The sequence below is a fragment of the Lottia gigantea genome (genome assembly GCF_000327385.1).
Source record: "Lottia gigantea unplaced genomic scaffold LOTGIsca_90, whole genome shotgun sequence".
Taxonomy (NCBI): Eukaryota; Metazoa; Mollusca; class Gastropoda; family Lottiidae; genus Lottia; species Lottia gigantea.
In genome coordinates this window covers 660,475-682,751 of record NW_008710951.1, presented here as the reverse complement: position 1 = coordinate 682,751, position 22,277 = coordinate 660,475, and the positions used below count along the sequence as shown (strand labels likewise).

At 33.2% G+C, this 22,277-nt stretch overlaps 1 protein-coding gene across 1 annotated transcript; it reads right to left on the bottom strand.

Moving 5' to 3' along the window:
• Positions 1 to 4,126: 4,126 nt before the first annotated feature.
• LOTGIDRAFT_207425 (hypothetical protein) lies at positions 4,127 to 19,579 on the bottom strand (the record flags this gene model as incomplete). The annotated part of the gene is made up of 16 exons (XM_009068506.1): positions 4,127 to 4,499; positions 4,731 to 4,927; positions 5,406 to 5,568; positions 6,156 to 6,263; positions 6,630 to 6,709; positions 6,903 to 6,907; positions 7,782 to 7,786; positions 8,919 to 9,064; positions 9,412 to 9,574; positions 10,371 to 10,477; positions 10,898 to 10,985; positions 12,297 to 12,384; positions 13,062 to 13,173; positions 14,857 to 14,957; positions 17,129 to 17,133; positions 19,550 to 19,579. 15 exons carry the CDS (start codon positions 19,577 to 19,579, stop codon positions 4,743 to 4,745), a joined length of 1,386 nt encoding a protein of 461 aa, XP_009066754.1. The 3' UTR covers positions 4,127 to 4,499; positions 4,731 to 4,742.
• Between the last annotated feature and the right edge of the window lie 2,698 nt (positions 19,580 to 22,277).

Genomic DNA, 22,277 nt, shown 5'->3' with positions numbered 1-22,277 from the left:
TTGATAGATTAATGACCTAACATTTATAGAGGCCCATAGAAATATTTCTAAAATCAGTGTAAATTTGTTTTAAAAGGGGTGACAAAAAATATAGTGTACTGATATTGTAGCAGTTTGATCTAGTTTTGGTGATTGGCTTAATAATTTGCCGCTTGTTTTGTTTAAATCCGCACAGTAGTTTTCTTACTCAAACTAAGGGTTTAACTTTCTATCTGTCTTTTCTATATATAACAGAGTCTCAAGGAAAGTCGTCATTTTATCTTTCGCTAGAGTTCCCGTTTCTGAGTTGCTCAACGAGTCAGATGGCAAATCTATTCTTTTAGGGACGAAACACACCTGTCGAGATCGCCGCGTGAAGAACTTAACTTGGAACTTGGAACTCGTCATAGCGGAAACGTTTGGCCGCAAAACTGACATATCCATATAAAATCAGAGAGATTTTGATCACGTGGCAAAAAGGGGGGTATTATCAACTTTATCAGAGCAAAACCTGTTATTTCTGATCAATCATTGCTACGAAGACATTCTATCTGAAGGAGTAATACACTGTATGATTTAGTTAGCCGCTGTGGAAATTGGTCTGCCACCAGTACGTTTTTTCTTTGTTAACGTGACTTAGAATATCAGCTTCTTAACAACCAAACTGTTAGAATGACTCCCCACCAACCATGAGTAGTGCCCTCTGCACTCAGATTTTCAGATCCCCCCCCCCCCGTCAATAAAATCCTCGCTACACCACTTACCAAAATGTCTTCTTCCATGTACTGTGTGATGACTTCATAATCTGTTAATTTACTCACTATTGAATTAATATCATGTATAGACCTGCAAATATCTTCACGATGTCTCCGTAAAATATCTCGTTTATATTCCTGCATCATTCCTTTTCAAATGGGTATAATGTTATTTAAATAAAAGCAGTACTGTAAAAAATAAAAATTATTGCTATCAATGTTATATTGTGATACCAAATATTTAGCGGTGATACCCCATTGCAAAATAGATCTGTACATTTAAAGGGACAGGTGTGTCATTTAGGGGGGTTGATCTTAGTCTTGAATATAAGTCAATAATCTTCAGAGGTACTAGAAATCACATAATTCCTTAAAAATACTTCAAACTAGTAATTTTACTCACTATTTATATAATTATATTTGTCTTTTCTATATATCACAGAGTCGTCATTTTAACAGTCAAACACAGATAATTCTGGACACAAATTTCGATGGTGAGCTGTGAACACTATTACTGATTAGCTCAAATAAATTCCAGTTCCTGAGACTAAAGTATAATTGGTCAAAAAATGGCCTAACTGACCCTTTAACACTACACCGAGTAAAACTGAACTAACAAATTAAAGATTTTGTTTCAAATTAAAAAAATAGTCAAATATAATTTAAAGAAGGGACAGATGTGTCATTTGTTTTTTGACCAATCATACTTTAGTCACAGAAACAGGAAGCTAAGTCAATCAGTAATAACCATCGAAATTTGAGCCTTCAAATCCATGTGTAAAAAGATAGCTTTCCAGGCAAGGTAATATACGCCCACTGGCAGCTTTGATTTTAAACAAAAATATTTGATAGTACAGTAACAATTACTAGTATAAAATATTCAACCTTCAGGCATACACTTCTTTTGAACTATTTGAATACTGAATAACATTACCAAGTTTCATCAAAATCTGTCAAGAATCTATCGTATTATGCGATTTTCGTACATTTCTAATACTTCTGAATCAACATACTCCCTCCCCCCTCCCTCCCATATAGGCCTATATTTTCTATTATAAAGTAATGTCTAATTTTAGATTTGAAATACTTCCTTAGCCGACATTCAAAATAATATAATGGTCTTAAGTAAAATACAATCTTTAAATCATAATATTTCTATCAACTCAAACATAATTTAACAATATTAAATATATTTTAAAAGTAGCCTAATAAGCTTATTTGAATACATGTGAAAAAGAATGATAATCCGGAGTGAGAGCTTAAATCGTCGATAGCAACCTACCTCAACAAACCGAAATTTAATATACAAAATTTGATCATGGATTATAAAAAGGTTGATCACCTATCAGTCTATTTTTAAACTTGTCACTTGTCACTTTTCAATTTTCAGAGTTGTTTCCCTTGACCCCAAATTACTGTAAGGGATTGTATAGAGTTTTACTACTTTTTATGTGTATCCGGGACACTAATACCATTGATTTGCACAATTCCAATTTTCAGTCAGATGTCTGTGATTCCTGAAAATATAGAAATGCTAAACCCTATATGACGTTGCTAAGGACACATTATTAGCTTAGTTACGGGGGAATTTCATGAAAAGATGTCTGATGCAAATTGATGATATCAATGTGGGCGATGCACAAAAGAATGTTTAGTAAACCTCTTTACATTCCATTATAATATTGTCTTTATAGCCCTAAATGCAAAGTATCTGTACTTCATCAATTATACCATAGGGATAACTATTGCTAGAAGTGACTTATCAGCCAGTTATAGAGAAGTAAACCACATTGAAAGGAAACATTACATTCTCACGAAGAGTTTAAAGCAGTGTTTATTCAAAAGTGAGTATGTAGTCCATTAGCACTAATCACATCAGCGACCCTATCTGACATGCTACGTATCAGTCTTTGAATGTCCTGTTGAGGAATTTGCTGCCACTCCTGATGCAATGCTGCATCCAACTCTGTTACAGTTTGCACAGGAGGGTCTCTACCGGCTACGACGTACCAAAATGTCCCAAAGATGTTCTATTTGATTAAGATCAGATAGCGTGGTAACGGCCTCTTGTTGCATAATCTGAGTTGCCGCTCTGACTCGATGGGATCTGGCATTACCATACATGTACACTGGCCTCATTCGGAGAGGGTGATTGTCAAAAAGCGGAATTACAACAGGAACAAGGATGTTATCACGTTACTTCGCAGCGTTTTATAGTGTACCTGGAACAGTCACTAGGTTTAGTTTGCAACCATAGGAGACACATCCCCATAACATAACAGAACCACCAACACTCTGATACGTTGGTTGGAAATGTGTTGGTGTAAAACGAGTGTTACGTTGTGGCCAAACACGAATTCTGCCACCCGTAGAATGCAGGAGCGTCCTACACTCGTCAGACCGATGGATGCGGTGCCATGATGCCATGTTCAAACGTGCTCTCGCTCTACACCACCTTTAGGGTTCATGAATGTGTCGATCTGTCAATTTAACGCGTCTGATATATCTAGGGGTGTAAGAGTTTGTGATCTGATATATCTAGGGGTGTAAGAGTTTGTGATCTGATATATCTAGGATTGTAAGAGTTTGTGATATGATATATCTGGGGTTGTAAGAGTTTGTGATCTTATATATTTGGGGGGGTAAAGGTTTGTGATCTGATATATCTCGGGTGGTAATAGTTTGTGATCTGATATATCTAGGGTTGTAAGAGTTTGTGATCTGATAAATCTAGGGTTTTAAGTGTTTGTAATCTGATAAATCTAGGGTTGTAAGAGTTTGTGATCTGATATATCTAGGGTTGTAAGAGTTTGTGATCTGATATTATTATCTAGGGTTGTAAGAGTTTGTGATCTTATATATTTGGGATGGTAAAGGTTTGTGATCTGATATATCTCGGGTGGTAATAGTTTGTGATCTGATATATCTCGGGTGGTCAATATTTGTGATCTGATATATCTGGGGTGGTAAATATTTGTGATCTGATATATCTTTGTGATTTGATATATCTGGGGTGGTAAATATTTGTGATCTGATATATCTAGGGTGGTAAGAATTTGTAACCGGATATATCTAGGGTGGTAAAGGTTTGTGATCTGATATATAGTAAATAAAGGTTGGTAAGGGTTTCTGATCAAAGGTTGAAATTAATCCAGTCTTGCGGGTCTATGGTTGGTAAGGGTTTGTGTTGCCTATTAAATTTCGGATGTTTGTAATCTAATAGATTTGGATGGTAAGAAATTATGGTTCATGTCCTGTCTTGTTTGTGGTAGATATGGATGGTAAAGATATGAGCATGCCGGTGTATCAGATCCAGGGTTTACAAGATATATATTTGCATACATGTAGAGTTAGTATATATTATAAATAAAATGGTTTAGAGAACCCAAGGTAAGGTGGTATATATTTTAATGGCTTAACAATAGCACATTCGGCCTCTGATCATTTTCCCATCAGAACTAAATGCTTTTTCCAAGTCAGTCCCTACAACCTGTCTACAGTCTGAGCAAGGGTCCAACTCACTATGCAGTTGGTTCTGGAACTCTACCCTGGTAAGGATATGAACGCTCTTGGCCAAAAGGATGGTAGCTCATGATCTGTTTACGAAGCATTTGGGCTTTGTTTGACTTTTACAGTCATTATTGTGACCCAGCCGTGATTTAACCTTCCAGAAAAATGTGATTAATTTCTCCACTCCAGTATATAAATAAACTTCACTGGCTGTGACTGCTGCACTGTGTAAAGATGTCAAGCCTGGGCCTCTTTCTACAAAACAACATATCATAAAAACTTGAGAATAATTTTGTTTATTTTGTCACAAGCTAAGATAAATTATTCTTTAACATTGGGCTTGTTTCATAAATTATTAACAGTTTGTGTAACTTATCGAAAAAAAGGGGTATTTCAGATAAATTAACAGAATTGATAGTTTTATACGTTTCACACTAGTTGATTATCACTTTCACTGTTAAGTAAATTGGTGGAAACGATATTTACTAATTCACTAGGTCACGAAGAGAGCCATGGATGATGTAACGCTTCAAAAGCAGTTGCTCTTTTATTCTGATCAAATTCCAACATGGGAACTAAAAATTCAGAAAAGGCTTCAGCCTCATCTGGATCCCATTCATATTTCTCTACCAGAACTTCATATAAACTCCATGGCTTTAACTTGGTAATATGTCGCAATTCACCTGCAAGTAGAAACAAATTAAGATTAATACTTGAGACCATCAGAATGAACTGTTTTAGAATTGATAAATCTTAAAAATATGAGAAATTAATACTCCGTTTCCCTAATGGTGGATTATTCATTATTCTGTAGTTCCTGCAATGCCACAAAAAATTAAGGGCTTGTATCACGTAAGGTCCTTAACGCTTAGTTTTTGTGGAATTGCAAGAACCACAGCCCCGATATACATAAAACATTTAGAAAACCTCTTTGAAAAATTCACCCGTTCTTCTTTTTGCTCATGTTCTTCGTGTTCCAAATATTTAAATTCAACCAAATGCAAATTTTACTACAAACAATGGCTTCTAAAAATAACAGGTGTAAAGTAATGTACAGCCTTCCTTTGAGAAAGTAATTCTATGGATGTTGCTAAACTAATCAGAGTAATTATTCACTATGACAATCAGTTAGACCCTCAAGATTCAAATAATTTTTCTCACCTCGTTTGTCGAAATATTCTCTTGAATATTTGCCAGACAGTGCAATATTTCTTGGAATTGAACCGAGAAGTTCGATCACATGAGCCAGATGATCCTCGTCACGACTGTATCCCTCACCAGAATGAGGCTCAAATAAATAATCACCAGTCACTAATTCAAACGCCTGTCAAAATACAATTTTATTCAATTACAGATATGGATGTTTTGATGCTTGTCGTTTCAGCAGGTCACTTCACTAGCCATCTACGATCAGACAAACATGTTCCAAATTTTGAACCAATGGCATCAAAAGTCATCCCAGAATACCTCACATATAATAACGAAATGTTGAATCATTGACTACCAACAAGAATTGCATAACAATTTTGTCAGATCATGGTTAGCAAGTGGAGTAACCCACAGAAACAAGTGCAAAAGGCAAAATCCATATTTGCATTCCACTCACATAAATTGAGAGAAAAACAAATTATAATTCTATCAAACAAATTCAAAATATCAAATATATCATTTATAATTCATTGGCATATCAATAGTCCAGAATTCTCAGACATATAAAAGATATATCGTAAGATAAGGGGAGAGAAACAACACCTCCGCTAGCACCACAGTCGAACATTTAAATAAATACACAAATGGCAAAAACTCTTGTTCATATTCCTTGTTAACTAAAACTTTTGGGTTCATTAATATGCATGATAATGGATATGAAGCCTTTATCTATCTGATGTGTGTAAACCATTGAATACTTACCATACAGGCTGTAGACCAGATATCTGCAGGAGGTCCATAACCAGCACCCACTAAAACTTCTAAACTACGATATTGACGTGTCTGTATATCTTCCGTAAAATGGTGATTCTACAAATAGTCATTTTTACTAAGTCATATCGTACAATATTTCATCACTACCGAGAATGGGTCAATATCAACTTATCGGACTATCTTATGGTTCTGAAATTTCCAACATGGCAACATTAGGGCATATTAAATCATTAAAACCTTGGCGTGCCAACAGGATAAAATCTGACTTATGTATTTAACAACTAGAAGGGTAAAAGGAAAAACTTCTGCTAAAACCCTGTTTGTTTACATTTATTTTGTAATTTTTACTATATTCTCCGTCTGTGCATGATCTGATCAAACATTGGATTCTATTAAAAAAAATTTCAAAAACCAGATTCTGTTTCTGAGCTAAGGAAGTTAAATACACAGATAAATACTTACTGTCCAACAAGCATTACCCAAGTCAGCAATTTTAACTGGAAGATCATAAATATCATACAGAGGATTCTTACTGGAACAACCTACAAACATAAATAATTTATTACATTATACATAGAGAGCTTTTTAAAGCATAATTATTTAAAACACAGCAATTGTGTATGGACAGACTGACCAACAAGCTGACCACCTGACGCTAATTTACCTGTAAAATAAAAAGATAACAATAAAAGAAGCCTATTGTTGAGTACGAGTTAATGCTATTATAGAACCTACACGCACTGGAAGGCTAGGACTACATCTTGGTCACGTGACACGAAAAGTCCGAGCAGTTTGAGTGTGTTAGATCATTCTGTCAGCATGGCTGGTATTGGAAGGTTGGTTTGAGTCGACGGAATCCCAGGGCTCCTTTTTCCCTTGTCCTGTGTAATATATGTATGTAATTTATCCTTGTTCACATCTTGTTCATTAAAGGCATTATTATGTCTTCTAATTATTGTCTTACACTATGAATCCTTTTACATTTTCAAGTGTTCCAGAAATTATAGGTTCAATAAATTTGCCATTAGAAAATTATTGACGAATTTTGAACACAAAGTTATTATCATTGTAAAATTTAGTTGTTTCTATCTTTCATTTATCAATCAGATAAATAGCATTGAATCCCTACAGTACACAATCATAAGATATATTATTACAATGAGAAAATAACACTGGTTTCTTACCCTGTAAACTATTAGTATCACTAGCATTATCACTCTTTTCACTTTTATCAGACGCTAAATTTTCAGCAGATGGCGAATGATCCATTTCCGGATGTTCCTCTTCTTCCTCCACAGTGGGTTTAAAATTAGTTGAATCGTGACCATTACAGACAGGTTTTTCGGGCTCACTTTCATCGGACACATTTAATTTTGCGATGGCCGAAGTTTCACTAAGACTGTTTGTGATCTGCACTTCCACTGTATTAATTTCATTTTTAATCTTTTCTTCTGTATGAATATCACTGTTACCTTCGTCCATGTTTTCACCTTTTTCTTTTTCTTCTTTGACGCCATTTTCTTCAGTGACTGAAACAAAATATAGCAACATAATAAAATATCAATTTAAAGAAATAATGACCATATTCACAATGTCAAACTATTCATCTTAAACCTCAACTGCAATAGCAAGTTTCTTGTGTTACAGACGCCCTACCAAGGCCCTGTGTACAACAGGCTGTGCACGTCAAAGAACCCTCAATAGTTGGAAATCAAAAAAGAGCAAGCTAATGCTGCTGTCCTGGCAAAATTTCCCTCATTGTACCCTTCATGGCGTTGCCCGTCTTCATTAGCCCACATGGTGCAGAAAAGTAAGACGTAAAACTCCATTCATTTCATTGATGTAGAAATATCCTACCTAAAGCATTATTATTCTGCGGTTTGTCATTCTCATTTTCATTCTCATTTTCATTCTCATTTTCTATCACATTTTCGTTATCTGTTGTAACAACAGGGTTGGATTTATCTTCATTTATTTGGTTATCTTGCTCTGGGCTGTGAGCTTCTAGACGGCCGATATTTTCGATGGTCCCATTAGCGAGTGATGTAGTTGGCAGTGTGTCAGGGGAAGATAAGGATGTGGCTGTATGTTCAAGACTATTATTACTACTACTATGAACCACATCCTGTTGATTTTCTTCACCCAGACTGTTAATGCTATCAGAATTTGAGATTTTCTGGAATGAGCATGAAAAGATTACTAGAATTTGTAATTCATTAGAGACATTGCAAAACAACAGAGACTTGGGAGTAGCTTAACATACGAGCTTTAAAAAGTGAATGCTAATATGCAAAAGTCTCCCCAGGGAATGTTGATAATCACACGCCAATTAATCAAAGCATGTCTTGAAACCACTTTGAACATCTCAATAGCATAACATACTCTGTTGTGTCTAATGCTGCAGGCACATCAACAGTCTTGGCCAACGGTTTTTGTTGACAACAAGTCTTGTAAAGTTTCAACCGCTGTGGGCACACGAGGAGAAATAAGTCTCCATCAAGATGATAAAATGTTATCAAGTTGGTTTGATATCATAAATCCTGTCAGCAAAGCGATAATCTTATTGTGGAAGCGCAGGCACACATGACAATTTACTCAAGATTCACATCGGCAACAAAAATCAGTGACAAAGACCGTTTTTGTGCCCGCACCCTAACATGCTCATACAGGATCTTGAATAATCATGTTTTGATGACAATTCTTCTTAATTTGGACATTTAAAGTTTGGCTGCAACATTGCATTCAACTCACCTCTTTATTTCCTAATGCTTCTTCCATCTGCTGTTCATTCATTTCTATCAGTTGTAATTGTTTCTTCATTTTACGTTTTAATTTCTTACGTTTATTTTTGGTCAGTTTGGAGGGATCAATTGGCTTTTCTTTTGGGGCTGTACTCACTAAAATATGAATTTTTTTTTTAGAACAAAGAAGTGAAAACAGACCGACAGTGCTCCTTAAAGGGCAACAATCTGGATTTTTGGGCGTTGATTAAGACTTTGATTATGTATGAACAGTCTTCAGAACCACGATATGTAATCAAGGGAAAATACTATTAAACTTCCATTTTTTTTGCGCTATCTTAAATGGTTTTTCCATACTGGAAACTGGTACATCTTTCAATAAGGTCCAAAATGGCTGAGCAAAACAATCTTTGATTCTGAGAGAAAAGTATGATTGAAGTCAGTTATATGAAAAACTTTCCTCTGACAACAAAAGGAACCTAAAAATTCAAGAAAAGACAAACCTGCAGATCCAGAGAGTTTAGTGCCTGTCTTTTGAGATTCAAATGCTTCAGCTGCTAATCTTTTAACATGAGCTTCATCTACACACATCAGAATATTTTCTGGTTTAATGTCAGTGTGAATTATTTTACATTTCACATGTAAGTAGTGTAAACCTTCCAATACCTGGAATGAAATAGTAATATATGGATGTGTTGATTAAAGATCATTATAAATACAAGGAGAACAAGAGATAAATGTGCTTTCAAGAAAAAGTCAACTTACATAAAGCGAACCAACAAAATTTACTAATTTGTGTAGTTCAAAATTTTGAAAAAACAATTTTTTGAAGAAATCATCATTTTAAGACCTTTGAAATTACATGGTTTAATGATCAGTAAACACTAAAATCAAAACTTCCAACAAAATTATTTAATATAGCTTGCCAGGCAAGGTAACATACGCCCACTAATAGCTTTGATTGTAAGTACAAGTCTTTGTTTGCTGCCCATTCAATTGTAGCCTGTAGAGTGAGCACAAGTTGCACAATATAGCTAATAGAGTAAAACGTCAGTTCAGACACGATATTTCGGTGAAAAATTATTCGATCATCATGAAAATCGATAGGGATCATCTTCATAATGACATTGACACACAATATCAAAAGCATCTGTAAAGAATTGTAGCCTGTAGAGTGAGCACGAGTTGCACAATATAGCCAATAGAGTGAAACGTCAAGTCAGACACGATATTTCGGTTACAATTTTTCTGTCATCACGAAAATCGATGGGGATCATCTTCATAATGACATTGACACACAAAATCAAAATCAAAAAAATCAGTAAAGAATTGTAGCCTGTAGAGTGACAAACTGACAGGGTGATTATAATATACGCCCATCTTATGTATGGGCGTATAAAAATCATTTATTAGAGCATTTATGACCCATAACTACATAGCTACTATAACACATAACACTTACCTGTCTTATTATACATTTAACATTAGCTACAGGAATTCCCTGATAGTTAGAGCGAATTATTAACTTTAATAAATTATTGCCCAGGACTTCAAACACCATACACACATCTGAACATCAACATTAAGGAAATAAAAATTTCAATGCATCCTTGTATAAACCACAACCTTGCACCAATAAACAGATAGAACCTTGCTTGACTTTTAATCCAAATAGCTTTGTATAGGCGATTGATTTAAAAATTGGGAAATCTCTTCTACTTGAGCTAATTATCATTATTTATTGACATGTGAGACAAACTGGTATTTTTGCAAGTCATTAGAACACCTCTACTTTCTATTCATATTGGTATTAGCCTTTTCATTTTCATAAATGAAAATAAGGGAACACATCTTTAAGATCTTTATGTTTTTCTGTGAATGATAAGTTCTAACCATCCAGAGAGTCAATTACTTCCATCTGGAGAATTTAAAGTGGAATAGATTCAGACTAATTGTCCAATATAATCAATGAGTGAACAAAAAGGATACGAGTTCCATTGACTCCAGATATTTTAAAATCATCCAATAATTGAACAGTTTTCTCTCGAAAAGGATCATTTTCATCAGTTTCACGAACCTGCAATACATAATAATATTGTTATAAATGAATATGTATTTCAATAGAGAAAATTTCATCATACTGTAAATAATACTTTAGACAAGGTCTAACAGACGTCAGCATTCAAAAATAAAATGAAGGTAGTTTTACATTCTGCTATTCTTGGCTAATGAAAATAAGCATTGTGCAATGAGGGAAATTTTGCAACAGCATTAGCACTCTTCGAGGATTTTCTACTTTGGAGAGATCATTAAAGTGCTCAGCCTGTAGCACATACGTGGGCCTCAAGTTATTATCCAATTCGAATGACTAGTCTCTTTTACTACGTTAGCCATCTTAACCTTACATCGATGACGTGGGAAAACAGGGTTGAAAAAACCTGGATATTATCTCAACCTGTATACATATATCTTTGGGTTAGCGACCAAGCCTCTGCTTAAACATTCTGAATTAGGCTTGAAATGTTTATGTATGTTTATGATTTTGAATTCCTGTCTTACAGGACAGCTTATGTTGGGCATGGGGAAGTTTTTCGACATTTTGGAAGTTTGAAACAGTTGAGTACAGGTCATTTTAACCGAGATATCAATTTCAAGAATGATTATCTCCCACCTATAATTTGTCACATTTAAATCTTAAGACTACACCACACTTGGAGACATGATAACCATGTATTTGTTTGTGTAGGTCAGCCAAGTTCAAATAAACACCAGACAGACAGAAAGAGAGAGACAGAGACAGAGATTTCCTATAAAACTTAGTAAAATGATGCCCAACAAAATACCTGGCAGATAGAATAATTGGAATGATATTAAAGACAAGAAAACCCCAAATCAGGGGAACTTTTAACAGCTGACCATGGATCTAGAAATATCTTGGGATTCCAATTCAAAGGAATACTGCCTCTTAAATTGAAGAGGTTTAAATTTTCAAACTTGGCCAAAATAAGTCTATTTTCATCAGTGGCCTTACCTAATGTCATTACTATACAACAGAATCCCTCTTTAATCCAATAATTCTATAAAAACTAAGTAATTATTCCTACAGGCATTTTTTAAAATATGCTTCATTTTTTCATGCATTTTCCAATAATAACGTACTGGTGGTTAGTTTTTAAAGATTTATTGGATTAAAGGATTCAGGGATTCTGTTGTAAAGTTATGACACCAGGTAAGTTCACTGATGAATTTATACTCTTATTGACCAAGTTTGAGACATAGACTTTTATGTCCATTCTCAAAGGTAGTATTCCTTTAATTTGACTCATGAAACAGTTGTCCTTTATTCAGAGTATAAACTGTCAATTTCTAGAATATTTCTCATACTTACACATCTTAATAACTTAATTTCATCAACTGCAGTTTCTGTATAATGTTGAGCTGATTTCACTACTTTTAGTGCCACAAATCTTTTCTCTCTGTAAATCACACAAATTAAATACATTTTTACTACTATCATAAAGATTGGGATATCTAAACTATCATCAGGTGCTAGGTATGAGCTATATCGTAAATCATCAAACTTACTATGTTATTTTCATAGAAATAACAGTGAAATACACATTGATCTAAGAGAATCACATAAAATAATTATCACTATATTGATTTCAGAAACAATCACTCAATCAAAATATATTGCATTCATCCTATTTTCATTCATATTTCATTTAAAAATATTCAAATAACAAAGTATAAATAGCTACAAACATAGGAATACTTGATAAGGCCTGGTGATATTGGTTAAAGTGGATATCACAATATCTATATATCACGATATAATAATTTATGGGTATATATCTAAGTGATATTTCTAAAGTATGGTTTTTACTGGTGTATGAAACAATACTTTAATTTTGTTCAATCAAAAAAAATTTTTAAATGAACAAAAAAAAAAAACCACCCAGTCATTAATGGTATGAAAATCACAACTGTTCAACTTAGTTGTAAAATTGTGAAAATGATCAAGACAAAAATTTGAAGTTATCGAATGATGACTGCCATATATCACGATATGACATTTTTTCAGTATATTACTATTATTGTGATACGAGTAAATCACCCAGCACTAATACATGGATAAAAAAAATCTACTTACTGAAGATCCCAACACAACCAAACTGTAGAGAAATGACCCCAACCAAGTTTACGCACTACATGGTAGCGATTATGATGAAATAAATCTCCAGTCTTGACTGGATGGTACCCTCCTGTAAAATAAATTATAAATAAATGAGATCAAGGCTAGCTTGTCATGTGGTTTTATAATAACACTGAACTTTAAAATATAATAAATAAATTACATATATAAATATATCCTGTTTGAATGTTTATATGCCTGAGTCCACATGGTATGTGATATTTAAGTGATTGTAAAGAGGTTTTCTAAATTTTTAATGTGTATCAGGGACACTGATTGCATCGATATGCACATCCACAAAAAAGAATTATTTGATGACGTCACTAATCACAAAATATTGGACTGATGATATCATCAAACACCAAGTTTTAGTTTTTTTTAACCCAAATGTGCCCTTCCAGTCACTGTGTAACTTGTCATTGTCTCTCAGTGATAATACAAAATACTTTGTTTTTGCCAACAGTTCAACCAACCAAAATTATCCACAATGCACTTGAAATTTCTACAACAAATTCATATTGTGTGTGTTTTTTTTAAATGAAAGCAAATTTTATAACAGCCAGAAATACCAGTAGGCCTATGATTAATAACTAGGCAATACAAACTTCGAAAGGACTGAATTTGAATGTATGTAATTAAAAAGATTTGAATTGAAATAGCTTTACAATAGCAATTGATACAAAGGCAATAAAAATTGAGTTTTGAGACTCACTATGAAAGCATTTGTAACTTCACAATGAAAATAATCAGTATGAAATTTTAAGACCAATCCATACTGACAAAATTTGAAAGTTTTATTTCTAGTCATGAAATAGTTGAAATGACATGTTCGCTATCAGTCTGACCAATCAAACCTTAGTCTCAGAAACAGGATTTTTTTTAGCTTAGCTAAATCTTTCAAATCATTGTGTGTCCAGAATTACCCGTATTCGAAAATTAAAAAGACAACTAGTCTAATATAGAAAAAAGACTCAAGCTTAAGCTTATATATAGAAAGAGAAATTCATAGTTTGAGATATTTTTGAAGGAATTGTGTGATTTTCGTATATTTCTTATACTTCTGAAGACCATTTATATTTATTCAAGACCTAAATCAACCCCTAAATGGTGAATCTGTACTGTTACAGAAGTTATTTTCTAATCGAGTTCTTTCCGATATTGGGAAGATGAGATTTGACTGACCAACAGAGAGAAATAGCCAATAAAAACAATATCAAACTAAGATGTTATTATTTCTTGTTGTAACATGTGTAAACAATGATGTCTAATCGACAGGCATTTATTGACAGTAAACAAATATAGGATAGACTCTCTATAAATTGCCATCTCTTCATGTAATCATCAGACAAGCTCAAACAGTAGAATTCAACATGGTTGAAACTTGCTTCATTCAACAAATACCAGTATATACATTCAAAATTTAACTTTCTACACATATCATTCTATAAGTTAAAAACGTCTGCAATCATATAATCCCTTTACTTTCCAGTACCAGTACTGTTAACTTACTCATAATAAGTCAAGACAATGACCCAAAAAGATAAGCTTATCTCTAGCGTGAATAGGTTTCTTAAATCAACCATGCTTACTCTTTTCGAAACACTTGGTTGTACTTCTATACTACCATTTCTCAGGATTTTTGCCATTCTGAACAATGCAGAATAACATAACAAAATTTTATCACAATGAAATTTCTGAATTAAGCTTATAGTCTGTTCAGATATGCAGCAGAACATGGTCAAGAGTTACCCACCTTTACAATAATCTTTAGGATCTTCCTGTTCATCATCATCTGATCCTAAAATTTCTTCATCTTCTTCTTCATCATCATAAATCTCTTCTCTACGTTCATCTCTGTAAAATACAATTATTCACAATTTATAACTCAAAGTTTAAATATCTTTCTTGTTTCATTGACACAGTTCAAAGCTCACCTGTCTCCATTCAAATCAGACTCATTTTCTTGATGTAAAAAGCAGCTTATTGAGAATGATTATATACACAGTACCAACGGTATGAAGGTTCATACAGACAGTTGATGTTCATACAGCCAATTGAGAATGATCATACACCTGTGAATGACCATATGTACAGCCAATTGAGAATAACCATACAACTGAGAATGACCATACAGCCAATTGAGAATGATCATATAACTAAGAATGACCATACAGCCAATTGAGAATGATCATACAACTGTGAATGACCATACAGCCAATTGAGAATGATCATATAACTAAGAATGACCATACAGCCAATTGAGAATGATCATATAACTGAGAATGACCATACAGCCAATTGAAAATGATCACACAACTGAGAATGACCATACAGACAGTTAAGAATGATCATACAACTGAGAATGACCATACAGCCAGTTCAAGAATAATCATACACTAAGAATGACCATACAGTCAATCGAGACTGTTCATACAGACAGCTGAGAATGACCGCGATACAGTAAATTGAGAATGATCATACAAAGTTCTGGGATTCAGAGAATGATCATACAACTGGATATGATCATACAGCCAATTGAGAATGATCAATACAATTGAGAATGACCATACAGCCATGTCAAATTTCTAAAACACATGTGCACATGGATCTTTCCATCACTTGTCTAAAAATACAATAAATAAGATTCACGTTTTCAAGAAAAAAAATGTATAATATCTAATATTCTGACCGATTTGACACATCAGCCGTAAACTAAAATTGATTTTAACAGATTTCACAATTCTTCACACGTTTAAAATTGATTTCCCTGCAACAAACTAATTCCATGCTGATGAAGAAAACCATGTTTTTTTTTGTTAAAAGATTGATGGAGGATGTTTGAATAAAGAGAATGACAAGTTTCTTAATTGGAAAATAGAAATAGATTCAAAATTACTGGCTGGCAATCAGAAACAGACGGGCAAAATAAAACCACCTGATCACCCCATTACTGTAACTTATTCAAACTCTACGTATGTCATTCTAACAATTTAAATAGACCGACTTTATCTTAAGATAGATTTTTTTAATGATCAACCAAAATATCTATTTAAAATCAGACAATGATAAGCTCTGTTGGTTTTCTAATCTCATGTTACTGAAGACTCTTTAAAGGGACAGTATGCAAAATTCTTATTATTTAAATATTGTGAAAACATTTCTAACATTAGCTGTCTAATGTACACTCTACTTACAAAGTAAGAAGTTAAAAGTTTTGGATTTGGGCATTAACAGCTGGATATTATTAGTTAAACCTATAAAGAATAAGTAAGAGACATATTTCTCTACAATTTGGAGTTTATTTTGCTCAAATCCACACAGTGGTTTTTAACACCTACTATTATCATATTTTGCATTCTTAAACTTAGAAGCTAGATACTGGTAGGTAGGTAGATGACAAGTTAGCTAGATACTTTTATTTAATACTTTATATAGGTCTATAATAGTCTCTTGACACCCAGTCTTCTCCTGTCTATGACGAGGATATAGTCTTGGACTTCCATTTTAAGGGAGATAACTACAATTAAGCATATTCAACCTTGTTTACAACCGAAACAAATTCGCAACCCCTAAAAGATGTCAGTATATATGTTAATCAGCGGATGTTATATTTATTGATTTTTCGAGTAAAGAATAATTTTAATCAATGTTTCCCAGCACAAAAATGTCTGTGGATTTACAACCAATCAGATTCAATAGTCACTGTAGACTTGGTCAATTACAAAGATTTAAAGGAACCGTCCAGGTCATCTTTTGACGAAGCTGTAGGCAGACATAGAGGCTATAGATTTTAACAATTTGAGTACATAACTTTTCCAACCTACATGAAAAAACAATCAGACTGCCCCTTTAATATGTTCTGCAAATAAATGCTTCTTCCTCTCAACTCTGTCTAGCTAGACATCATGCAATATTCATATTGTTACATACAAAAAGACCAATGTTATAAATTACATACTGACTGATTTCCCATTGATTGCTAACAAACTTTCTTTATTCACTAGACAACATACATAAAGACTTACGGACTCTAACAATTGTATGAATAAGGTCAAATGTCTGGTCATGGAATTACAAGAATAATAGAAGTCAGAAATCTATCCGAAGGCTCTCTATCACAACACCAATAATCAAATCCCCTATCGTATGTTTAAGTTACTGGTACCTGAAAGTTGCTATATTTGCCTTCGATGGCAGAACAGAGCCCCAAAATATAAGCTTACACCTTTATCAGAATTTAGTTTTGGATTGGAGAAAAACACCAAACAGTTCCAGACCGCTTAAATTCCAATTCCCAAACAATAAAATATTTGTTCCATCCTAGGCCTGTGCATTTGGGAGAATCAAACCCTCTCTTCCCTGATAAAAAATTTCATTATCAAAACTTCATATAAAATTCAGCTTAGTGGCCTAGCAGTGGAAAATTTATAGAAGCTTAAACCACAGACTACCAGAGTTTACAAAAATACTTACACAAATTTTCAAAACATGAAATCAAGGTGCAAATGTATAAAACGATTTTGTTTTTTGACAATAAAGATCATAATATACGTTCAAATCATCCAAATCCATCAAAATCATCCTTTAACCCTCTCTCCTACCAACTAATCTAATGTACAAATAGTTCCAAATAGTTCTCCCTACCTTGATCTCTTAATCTCATAGACAACACACAAACTCGGGCATCCCATTTCCAGTTGATCTTAACTTCCTGTATTATATCTCATAATAATCCATAAACATTGATTTAATTCCTTCCGATATGAAATTTCAGCAAACAAACAAAATTCACCAGAATATTATTCACAATATTTAATAGGATTACAAATAAACAATAATAGAGATTATTCTACATCAAAAGAACCACGTACAAAACTATTCCATTCCATTGATTTTTGCGTTCAGGATATAAATGGCACACAAATTGTATGTTTGTTAATTTAAATTCCATGTAGTAGAACTAGGAAATGATCTAACTAGTCTTTTAACTTGTCGAATTCACAGAGGAATTATCAGGCAGTAAAATACTATTCCGGTACCATTAGAGACAAGGAATTATCAGACAGTAAAATTCTATACCGGTACCGTTAGACAAGGAATTATCAGGCAGTAAAATACTTTTCCGGTACCATTAGACAAGGAATTATCAGGCAGTAAAATTCTATTCCGGTACCATTAGAGACAAGGAATTATCAGGCAGTAAAATACTATTCCGGTATTACCACAATTACACTATTTCTAAATCCATGATTAAGTTGCCACATCACAAAAGATGACTATTCTGAGAATCATAACATTTTCCAAAGATGGTCAAAAGCTACAAACAGAAAGACAAATTCCTCTTAACGCCACAAGGAAGAAATGTAACTGTAGTATTCTTAACTAGCTCCACGCCTTCAATGAATTATTCAACATCAAGTTTGATATCTTTTCCCAGAATATCTAATTCCACCATAAAAACTGTTTAGAACCTGTTTTTATCCCATCAAACTGGGGAAATTCAATAAAATAATATTGACAGTTTCATCATATTGGTAATTTCATTTTACGCCCTAGTTTTATTTTCATGTCTCAAGTTTCTTCCTACACGCAATTATATCTTTTATTCAATTTACTCAAATATTTTTTTTAAGAAAAATATAACTTTTCACATTTCATAATTCAGTTTTAAAGATAGAGTCTAATCATTCCGTTAGACAGGCTTCAATGACCAGACAATAATAATCAACTTGAATGTCTTTTTTACCTTTCCTTTTCTAAAAGTGGAGAGCTGATGTTGACTATTAACATTACCACTAAATTCAGTAATCAAAAAAAACAGTTCTGGCTTTGAAATATTCTAGTAATTCTCAGGAACAATGTCAGGAACAATTTTTTATATCCAAAATTAAAGCAAACATTCAGGCAACATTGAAATTCTTAACTCAGTAGAATAGTTTATTTTCGCTATTAATCCAAATAAATAAATTGATAATGCAATCAACTGTTTCATCCCCGATTCACTACACCAGTAGAATTTCTGATATCAACTACACGAAGGAATTGATCCTGGTCATTATACAGAGTTATTAAGAAAATGGTATCAATGTTAAATATTCAGATCCAGATACAAGGTGGAGTATATTTTTATCATCTCTGTAGAACTAAACAGGTGTTTTTTATCATCAACAAGTAGTGAACTCAACCTTGTTTTTAGGTCATTACAGGTGTATTGCTGGTAGAGTTCACAAAACACTTGCCCATACAGAATTTACCTTAGATATGGAAATTATCAACAAATGTGAAGAATTTCGCGTCCCATAGCCATAGTACATTAGGTCATCTGGTTTAGTTGAAAGAATAACAAAATAAACCTTTGAAATGATGTCTTTGGAGGCAAGCTTAACATATAAAATTTAATGTAGAATTGATACTTGTGGTAAACAAAGGAAGTATTCCAAGCCCACATTTCTGTTCCTTCCTTCCCACAAGTACATTAGGTCCTTTGGTTTAGTTGAAATGATCACACCAAATAAATAAGAAACTATTGAAATGATCTCTTTTGGGTTTTATAAAAATCTTAATCAAGTACTAAATTAATGTGTTAAAGCCAGGGAATTATTCAAACCCAAATTTTACCTAAACAAACAAGCTCTGTTCATTCTCAATATCTGTACATACCATGTACCTGTCTCTCCAATACGAAAGTCTTTTGGTTTGGTTGAACAAACTACACCAAACCAAAAAGGAACCATAATGTAATTAATGCATAACAAAATGAAAGTGGTAAACCAAGGGGATTATTCAGGACAAAAATATTTCCCCAAGAAGACTTCTGTTCATTTTTAATATTTCTACATACCAGGTACCGGTACCAGTACCACATAATGACAGTTTACATGTACCAGGCTTAAGCTTATAACTTACATAAGCTAACATAATGTGTCCCCTGGAGCACCATGAAGAAGGAAATTAATGAATTTCCTACCATTTTAACATTTCAAAAACATAAAAACTCTGCAGGCTTGTTTGTTTCACATTTGAAGGAGGAAATAAAATGGAAATGAGGTAAGAATGTCTGGTAAAAATGTTTATAATTAAAATGTTTTAAAGATGTGGTGGTACTTTCTATAACAATCAACATAATAACAGTAAATCTTAATTAGATTATTTAAACTAGGGTAAGGTAGAATAATCGTGGATATGATTATCATATTTCAAAATCAATTATAAGTCAAAGTTACATTTTGTCCATGTACCTGTTAAGTAGTAATCTCTTCCACCAAGTTTCCCTCAGCACATAACTTAACCACAATAAACTTTAATAACTGATCAAAGCAAGAATATAAGCTTACTTAACTATGACACAAAAAAAACATGAAATTAAGAATTTTGGCATATTTTTTTTCTGTGTTAACAGAGCTTTTCAATTAAAATATTTTGATTATTAATCGATTATTGATTGATAGCATACCGTTAATCAATCTTAATTTGGTAATGTCTTCCCAGCCCCAATCACTACATCAATCTATTACAAGTCATTTAATGGTCAATTTATAGGAAATTAACACATAAATATCAAACAAAACACAAATTCTTAAATAACAGATCTTCAAACTATGAAAGTGCACATTATGTTCTATTAAGACTATACTGTTACCAGATATGTGGTTCAATCAAGATGTATTTTTGGAAATTTCAACCTAGTAACCTCTTCTTATTCAATGTAGGTCAGAGTCAATCGGATAGGACAGTATACCGTGGCCCCACATGCTTCAGGCTGTGCACGTTAAAGATTCTCCGACAATAAGAAATTGAGAAAGAGTAGGATTATGTCGCTATACTGGCAAATCTTTTATTTCATTTCTTGTATTGTTGTACTTATTACCAGTTCATTGCTATACAATCAAGTTCAGTTGAGTCAGGACAACAATTTTTGTGCCGTTGAATTCATGCTCGTTCATTAAAAGTTAAGAATCATCATGATTTGTTTTTAATTATTATGTCTGGCTCTATGGCACCAAAAGAACAGGAAGAATCTTCAGAACTTCCTGAATTTTACTACAGAAACCAGTTTCAGAGTAATTTACAATTGAAAATAATCTTGATAAAGATAGTCTACTTTTAGTAATGACTTCCATACTTTGCAATTATTTAACTATTCTCTATCTCTAATCTTTAACTATCTTTTTTTGTTTCATTTCTCAGCCTTGAGCAGTATCTTTTTTTGATATTATTTACTGTGATAACAATTGTGCCAACTTAAAGGGATAGATGTGGTATTTCCGGATATTGATTTAGATTCCTGTAAATTGTCTTTGGGGTATCCCAAAGTTAAACGTCTTGTTGATATAGTCTTTGACACCAAGACAGGGCTCTGTGAGTAAACGAAGTGGGACTGGATGATTGAGTCTACTGTATACACATGACGTCATCAACGGATATTCAAAATGAAGTCTCTTAAAAACACTTATCATTTCTGACACCGAGGTATGATTTACTCGTGGAAATGCCACACCTGTCTCTTTAAAGAACAAGACTTTGAGGGGTCATTTCCCCTAAACAATTTTGTTTTCATCTGCTGGGGAAAGGGGTGAATAGAATGGGTGTCTTAAAGGAGGACTGTTTGGGGTACCAGTACAATTGAATAAATTTTTTCAACATGGGGTAAAACTTTGACAAGCCCTTACCTCTTATCAATCACCATCGTTGAATATGATTTCCAATCCACTTCTTTCTCACTATATAGTAGCTCTGAGCTTATTCTTAATGTAATTATATTGCAGCTTTAAGCTTATTCCAAATGTAACATGGTAGTTTTAAGCTTATTCCAAATGTAATGATATGGTAGTTTTCAGCTTACTCACAATGCAATTAACACTTTATCCAACCAAAATCCTCTCAGTGAGAAAATAAAAAAGTCTTCACGTTTGATAAGTTTCAACAATAAGCTTATTTCAACTTCACTTAGTTATCCCTTGGTGTTATATTCAAAACATCAAAACTAAATAGAATCCATCCCTTGTGTATTTAAATCACTGTATCAAACACTTTAAAAGATTACTATCAGCGAAATATTTCCCTTTTACACTCAAAATAAAGTATATGTGACAAGCTTGTCTACAGCTTACATCAGTAGGACTCAATATGACTCACAATTATTCTTACAGAAAAAAACACAATATTGCTGTCAGC